Genomic DNA, 8,859 nt, shown 5'->3' with positions numbered 1-8,859 from the left:
TTACGTGGCACACTAGCAGAAGAAAAGAACAAAGGCACATCAGAGGAAAGGTAGTGGTGGGCGGAGCATTTCATTTCATTTGCCTCCACCAAAGAGCTTGCATTTAGTCGAGAAGGAAAAACAAACAAGAAACAGGAGATCAGCACTAGCTATTGAATGTTTCATTTCTCATCACTGTTAGTCACATTCGAATGGAACCATTACAGTCTTTTTGGTGTATATAACTAAGCCTTTTTTTTTTTTTTTAATCCAAAAGGAGAATCTTAAATTTTAAGTTTAAAAACACAATGAGATGTTTTTGACATTTGCAGTGCATTTTGGAATTCATACTCTTAAAACCCATTGACTTTCAATAAGGTGATAAAGGGTGCAATACATGTCATTTTTATGCCTAATAGCACCTTGGATAGTCTCTAATGTGTATTATGTACATACACCTTATAGCATCTGTTTCCACCTGACAGCGTGCAGCATTAGGTTGAATGTTGCAATGATCAACTGAACAGGATGAAATGCCGAGCAGTATTGCAATAGATTCTTGTTGGGAAAAGCTCTTTAGAGCTTCTTTTTGATACTTTTCCATAAACATTTTAAACTGATATATTCACCAATACATAATTAAAATGAAATACTATTTAAATGTTTAAGTTATTCTTCCAGAAATGAGGATAGGTTTGGCATATCAACTGATGATTCTCCTTTTGAGCTAGGATTAAAGCATGTGTTTTGTATAGGAAATCTATTTTGCAAATGTATTACTCACTATTCCAGAAAATGAGATTTACTAGGTTTGTTTTCTTATTCTGCTGCTATACTTGGGTTTTTGGTCTGGGGGTCACAAAATATTCCCTAGAAATATGTTTGCCTAGAATTCTCAAAACAAAATAATAAAATCACTTAAGAAAACTTTTAGTACACAAAATCCAAATTCTGGACATAATATGCTTTGGCCGAGTGCTAAAAGTTAAACAAGCAAATACCAAACAAAGCAAAGTTAGTCAAGGCTGTGACTTACAAAGAATGCCAGCCAATGTCACACACTCTAAATATTCTTTTCCCTCCTCCTGTCTTGAAAATACTTCAGGAGAGAAGCTATCATGCCTATATTTCACTTAAAAATCTTTAGTTTTCATATCCTTTCTCAGGTGGTAAACTTTTTGGACCAGTTTTTAGTTATTAGATAAACAATACACTATTTAATCCCTGTTGACTAATTAATTATTTATAATTTTCCAGGTACTGATTAAGATGAATGGGATTTGGAAAAATTCTATGTCCTGTCTAAGAATTGGAAAGATGCCACAAAGATGCCAAAGTGGTTGTCACCCCATGGCCCCTCTGGGATCAAGAATTTTAACTGACCCAGCCAAAGTTTTTGAGCACAACATGTGGTGAGTTAACTTCTTAGGTCTAATGTTATGTATATATTAAACTTCACCAGTGGTATTATTTATATTTCATGCCAAGAAAGGATTTTTAAAGCTGATCATTTATATTGTTGAGGCTAATGATCCTAACTTAAGAGTTGCTGATTCTGAATTTCTTTGCCAATGGAATTGGAAAAGTAAAACTTCCCATGTGCTTTCATCAACTTTGGGGTTCTTGCAGGCTCTCCCTGCTGACCTCTGATCCGGATTTGCCAGCATATTGCCAGTGGTGGGTCGGAGGGGGTGGTTCTTTTCTATGTAGACTCTTCCTTCTGCCCTATCGGCCCTTTCTCTTTTACAAGTACTTGTCAATCAGCAAATTCGTATTCAGTACTTATTGCTCAGTGAACATCAGGGAGAACACATTGGTAAGACCTAGTCCATACTTTCAGGAAATCTACCCTCTATTTGGGAAGATAGATGAATATTTGTAGGAAATTTTGAGAATTAGTAATATAAGGCAGCAAACTGTAAGGGTCCAGTATGTTCTTATAAGTCATGTAGGCTATATGCCTTATATGAACAACTCAATAATGCAAAACCACTTCTGTTTGGTCATAGGAAGATTTCTTTCATTTTTTTGTTTTTTGTTTTTAATTTCAACTCTATTGAGGCATAATTGACATCTAAAAAAAGATTTATTTAAGTGGGGAAACTGAGACCAGACTAGGATTTTTTATTCTGTCTTCAGTACCTAGTACAGTGCCTGACACAAATATTTGTAGAATAATGATTTGGCTAGGTAAAGCTGGACTAAGGGCATTCTAGGTGGTTAGAAAGTCACAAAACACAGAGATAGAAAGTATAAGGCATATTTAGGAGACAGTGATTAGGATAGTTTGCCTAAAATAAAGCCTCTTCCAGGAGGTTGGTGAACAAGGTTGGAATGATATAGGTCAGGTGGGGTGAGAGCATGACTGTGCGGGGACCTGAATTCACAGCTGAAATGTAAGGCATTATAGAGCCACTGAAGAGAAATGACATTATACATAGTGTATTAAATATATATATTTGATAACACTATACTGGATAAATCAGCAGGTAGAACTAGAAGCAGGAAAGGGCTAGTGAGAGAGAGCTTTCAAAGGAAGAATATATAGAACTTGGTGCTTTTGTAGAATAAAGGAAAAAGAAGCATTTGACTCTGAAGTTTTGATCCTAGATGACTGATAGAAATAGGAAAATCAAGAAGTAAATTGATTTTTTATTTTGGAAGAAAGACAGTGAATTTAGTTTTAGATATTTTGAATAGGCCTTTGGGAGCTGAACATTCTGGTAAAAATGTCCAAAACACAGACTCTGCTGCTGAGAAGAGGGAAGAGGGAGAGAGGTCAGGGCTGAAGATGTGAAGTTGGGCATGGTATCTGCAGACTAAACTATTTTCTGACTTCTTCGGGAGCAAGGTCTCTAAGGCTGGGAATGTGACTCATGGGCTTTTTATGTTTTATTGCAACAGATTATCAATTTTCAAAGGAAATAGATTGACCTTTTATTACCTAGTCCTGCACTATGCAATGCGGTAGCCACTAGCCACGTGGTTATCGAACTCTTAATACCTAGTTTGAACCATTTCGAAGACTTAATACAAAAAAGATAAAATATATTATTTAATAATTTTATATTGAATTACATGTTAAAATATTATTTGGAGTATATCGAAATTAAATAAGATGTATTGTTAAAATTAATTTCACTGGTTTTCACTTTTCTTTTTTTTACCATGGCTACTAGAAAATTTTAAATTACATTCATGACTCACATAATACTTTTTTGGACAGTTGCTGAATTAAACCATTTTGACTACCATCACCAATATAGACACAGTAGGCTGTGAGATCACAGGCAATTAAACCTCTAGAGGAACTTCTGGTCCTACGCAATCTTTTCATTTACCAATTTTCTTTCTTCATTAGACTCCAGTGATTTAGCTATCTGTGTTCTCTTTTTCCATCTGCTACCACCAGCTCTTTTGCCCAAGTTTTCTGCCTACCCATCTAAGTTCAGTTTTATCATAGGCTCTCTGGGAAACAAGGGTCATCTGGTTGAGTGCTTCTCAAACACTGTGGGCTAGCTGTGGGCTGCTGCACAAGAATCCCTTGGGGAGTTATTATTTCACTAGATCTAGAGGTATGGCTCAGGAATTTGTAATTCGAAAAAGCTCTTTTAGAAATTCTGTTGAGCAGCCAGGTTTAGGAATACTTGATGCAGTCTAGTGGGTTTCAGCAGAATTTTTTTCCCCAAGAATTTTTTTCCCCAAGTGAAGTTTTAACATAGAATCCCAATATTTAAAAGGTAAAAACAAACCTGCTCTGAATGACATGGGAATAGTGGCCTAGGGCATCAACAACTCTATCTCCCTTTTCCTCTCCTACTCCTCATCCCTCACTCTAGGTGCTTTCATGACCTTGGGTTCTGTTGATCAAAGTTTGAAAAACTGTGATCTAGCTCCTCCATAGCATACTCCCCAAGAGGTTATCTAGCCTGTGCCAGGATGCCTTTAGTGAACTCTCTCCAAAGGCGCAGCAGACACGTTGTAACAATGAAAATAATTACCTCCAAGGGAAGAGGAAAGTAGTCGCTTCACGTCAACTGGAAACCAGAGGACTGGTTTACTGCTTTACTTTCCCCTTGCTTCAAGTCCAGAGTTCTGTCTAAAAATTTTCACTTCCTTCCTTATTCTCTCCTTAATATTTAAGTATAGTAATGTTTCCTCTCTTGTTGAATTTATATTTTTTAAAGATGCTTCTGGAAAAGTACGTGCCAATTTTCTCTCAGTTCATTTTTCCCTGTAGTCTCTAGTTTAGATAGTAAGGACTATTTATTTATTCTATATGACCCTCCTTTAAAATTTACTTTGAGAAAAATTAAAGATACCCCTTTTTATTCAGTTTCTAATATCCTGAGAAAGATTTACCCTCCAGATATTGGTATTACTGGTGTTAACATCTGCCTATAGGCTTTTATTTTTTAATAATTTAGTGAAATAAGTCTCACATAACATAAAATTAGTCATTTTAAAATAAACAATTCAGTGGCATCAGTTACATTCGCAGTTCTGTGCAACCAGCACCTTTATCTAGCTCCAAAACATTTCCATCACTCCAAAGTAAAATCCCTCACTCATTGCGTAGTTTATCCTCACCCTGCAGTTCTCCAGCCCCTGGCAATCACCAATCTGTGTTCTGTCTCTATGGATTTACCTCTTCTGGATATATCATAAAAATGGGCTCATATGATATGTGACCTTTTGAGTCTGACTTCTTTCATTTAGCATAATGTCTTAGAGCTTTGTCCACATTGCAGCATGTATCAGCATTTAATTTCTTTCTGTGATTGAATAATGTTCCATTGTATGTGTATACCACAATTGGTTTATCCATTTGTTCACCAATGGACATTTGGACTCTTTCCACCTTTTGGCTTTGGTGAATAGAGCTGCTATGACATGCATGTACATACACTTGTTTGAGTCCTTGTTTTAAATTCTTTGAGGTATATATCTAGGAATGAAATTGTGGGGTCACATGGTAATTCTATGTTTAAATTTTTGAGGAACCACCAAACAGTTTTCCACAGTAACTGAACCATTTTTTATTCTGCTTATCGTCTTTTAATTATACTTAGTACATTTATCAATTTTGGGGGCACTGACATGAAACTATATTCAGAATGCTTTTGAGACATGGCCCAGAGATCTGTCTTTACTGAAGAACTTACTCAGTTACTTGGAAAAATCACTCCTCAGTCCATACCGTTCCAAGTTTCGGCGTGTAAGAACTTTTGGGGGATCCCTGAAATTTATAAGGAAGCAGTAAGCACTTGTATTATCATATGCCTAAGCCAGCTAGGCTAGTAGCTTTCAAGCTTTTTGGCATGATCCACAGTATGAAGTACAGTTTACATCGTGGACCTACATGTACATATAACATATGCAAATACATGAAACAGGAACAAAAGTTTCCTGTCCAGTTTTACCATGCAAGACATGCACAGATAGTTTCCATTTATTCTATTCTACTGTTTCTGTTTCTTTTTTTAAGTGTTGATTAGGCTAACTAAATGATTTCATGACTCACTAAAAGAGTTGTGACCTTCAGTTTAAAAAGCACTGAGCTAAGCCATTCTCTGTAGATCCTGTATATTGCAAAATGACTTTCTGTTAACATAACCCATTTAAATAATAGACAGTTTCCAGAATTTAAATAGAGTTCAGATATCAAGAATTCTTTCCTACTATATAGTATGAATTTTCTTTATATAATTGTATTTATCTCTGATTCCTCTTGCCCTGTTTCACGCACAGTTCTTTAATATAGGAAGCATTTTCTTTGTCCACCTCCATTATGACATTTGTCATGGGATACAGCCTAGTTAAGATGTTGAGAGCACAGACTGACTAGTTGTCTAACCTTGGGAAGTTATTTAATCTCTTTGTGCCTCAGTTTCCTCATCTCTAAAATGGAATGGTAATAATAATGTGTATCTCATATGGTGGTTGTGAGAATTAAATTAGTATATATAATATAAAATATATATGATAAAAATCAGCTATCTTATTACCATTTTCTAACAAGTACTTTGTTATTTATGTGTCTGTTTTGCCCTCATTATTCGGTTATGTGATTCTTCAGAGAAGAGTTTAGCTTATGTCTATTTCATAGCTAGCTTTCATATATATTTCTCATGTAATAGACACCTAGTAAGTATATTTGAATAAGAGAATCAATATAGAAAAATATTACGATTCAGTTCATGTCTACTAGAAGTTTACAACTAGACTGAGAGTTAATATAGTGGCTAAATATGGGCTTCAGAATAAAAAAAAAAAATTTGAATTTAAATCCTGACTCTAACCCCCTTTCCAGCTATGTGAACTTGAGCAAGTTCTTTCACAGGGTGTTGTGAGTATTAAAAGAAATAAATATGTAAAACTCTTAGTAGTAGTAAGTGCTCACTAAAATTCTTGTTGTTATTAGATGAAAAGTTGATATATACACCAATGAATAAGTAAACAGCATAGAGGAGTATATGCCAAGTCATGCGATGAAGACAATGAAGGGTCTGCAGAACTGACAGATTCCTGTAGGAAAGGTCTGCAGAACTGACAGATTCCTGAGACGGGGATATAAGAAAAGTCACTGAGGCTTCGTGGAGTAGGTAGGATTTCACTTGGGCTCTGAAAGATGAGGAAGAGTTGAATAGTGAAGACCATTCGTTCTAGACAGGTGGTGACACGAGCAAAGATCTGCATTTGAAAATACATGAGATATATGCCAAAGCGAGCAAACAGACCAGCCCAGTTGGATGAGAGGCTTCATATTTTGAGACTTGGTGAGTGGTGTGACAAAAGAAGTATTTTAGGATAAATACTCAGGCTTTGTTGTTCAGGATCCTTAGAGTTAATCATTATAGAACATGAAGTGATATCTTTTTTCCCTGACATTTTTTATATATCGACATGTACCAATCACTGGGCTAGGTTCTGTGGAGTACTCAAAAGAGAAATAAGAGATGGTCGTGGTTCTAAAGGAGCTCTAGTCTGTTTCACCAATAAACCTGAATCCTCCGGGTAAAGAAGATAGGATAAATCTGAAAAAGTATTCCTCTTTCAACAAAATGAATAAGAAATAGTAAAAGCAAGCAAAAACTTTACCAACAGCAACCCAAGAAGTTTAGAAATGTGGAAAATTAGTGACCAAGGAAAGAAACTGTAGACTCATGTGTGGTTGAAGTGGCTCCTAACCCACCTTCATCCCTCAGAAGCAGTATTAGGAAGTGAAAATCAGCTGTCAAATCAATACTAATACTCATTAGACAGCCATAGCAAAGACTGAGAAAGAACCCTCGAAAATAGACATTCTTACCTATTGCAGAGGAATTTGAAGTCTCAGCAGAACAAGGAAAATCACAGGGCTCACCATTTGCTAGGGTTCCATGCTGAATTGAGGGAACTGTCCAAAGCCCAAGATGAACCTGTTAGGAATAAGACACATCGTAACTATGTAAGTGAAACCTAGCGTGAGGCTTAATGACTCTCGAAAGAAGAGGGGGGCCCCTAATAATGACTGCCCACTTACTCAGTAGAGTTTTCCCCTCCCCTTGCCACCTCTGACACCCTCAGTTACAGAAAAGTGGAGAAAAGATAAACAAGTCTTTGAATAAGGTTAGGTATCAAGAGAATTTATCTGCAGAAAAACGAAAGGAAGAAGGAAGAAAGAACTTATTATGCATTATGGAGTAGTTTGCATTTTCCAATATTTTATGTAAGGGGAATTATAGAATATGTACTCTCTTTTTTGTCTGACCTCTTTCACTAAGCATAATTATTTTTAGATTTACCATGCTGTTTTGTGTGTCAGTAATTTATTGTTTTTTGCATTTTCGAGGTATAATTGACGTATTAGTTTCAGATATACAACAATGATTCAATATTTGTATACATTGTGAAGTAATCACAATAAAGCTAGTTAACATTCATCACCACACAGTTTAAATTTTTTTTCTTATAATGAGAACTTTTAACATCTACTCTCTTAGCAACTTTGAAATATGCAATACAGTATTATTAACTATAGTTTCCATGCTATACATTACATCCTTACTATAGTTTGTTCATTTTTATTGTTGATAAAAGAGTTGTAATGAGAATATATAGAAGAAAGCTCTCAAAAGTTAATAAACAACCCAATAAAAACAGGCAAAATATTTGAATAGACACTTCGCCAAGAAGATACATAGATGTGAGTGTGTGAAAAGATGCCCAACAGCATTAGTCATTAGGGAAATACAAATTAAAGTCATAGTGAAATACTGCTACATACCTGTTAGAATAGCCAAAATTCAAAATAGTGACCATAACAAGTGTCGGTGAGGATGTAGAGGAACTGAAACTTCCATTCCCTGCTGGTGGGAATGTAAAATGGGAAAACTACTTTGGAAAACAGCTTGGCAGTTTCTTAAAAAATTAAACATGTACCTGTTACATGATTGAGCCATTCCATTCTAGATATTTATCCAAGACAAAACGTATGTCCATACAAATACTTATATATGATTGTTCATAGTGGCTTAATTTGTAATAGCCAGATTTGGAAACAGCCCAAATATCTATCAACAAATAAAAGGATAAACAAATTGTGGTATGTCTATATAATGGAATACTACTTGTTAATAAAAAGGAATGAACTATTGATATACACAAAAACACGAATGATTTTCAAAATTATGCTTAGCAAAAGAAGCTAGAAATAAAGAGTATATACTGTACTCTTACTGTACTGTGCTAGAGAATGCAAACTAATCTATAAAGAAAGATGGCAGATTTGTGACAGGGAAGGCTGGTAAGAAAGGGAGGTGGGAGAAATTATAAAAGGGCACAAGGAAACTTGAGGATGATGGATATATTTATTATCTTGATTATGGTAATGGTTTC

General features: G+C 35.3%; 1 protein-coding gene across 1 annotated transcript in view; it reads left to right on the top strand.

Annotated features, from left to right (window-relative positions):
- Positions 1–1,236: 1,236 nt before the first annotated feature.
- METTL8 (methyltransferase like 8) overlaps positions 1,237–8,859 on the top strand; it is a 39,196-nt gene continuing 31,573 nt past the window's right edge. Inside the window, exon 1 of the mRNA XM_006921184.3 lies at positions 1,237–1,391. Within this exon, the coding sequence (XP_006921246.1) occupies positions 1,249–1,391 (143 nt within the window). The 5' untranslated portion in view covers positions 1,237–1,248. The remainder of the gene's footprint in view (positions 1,392–8,859) is intronic.

The sequence above is a fragment of the Pteropus alecto genome, unplaced genomic scaffold (genome assembly GCF_000325575.1).
Source record: "Pteropus alecto unplaced genomic scaffold, ASM32557v1 scaffold3, whole genome shotgun sequence".
NCBI lineage: Eukaryota > Metazoa > Chordata > Mammalia > Chiroptera > Pteropodidae > Pteropus > Pteropus alecto.
This window is presented reverse-complemented; position numbering and strand designations above follow the sequence as displayed.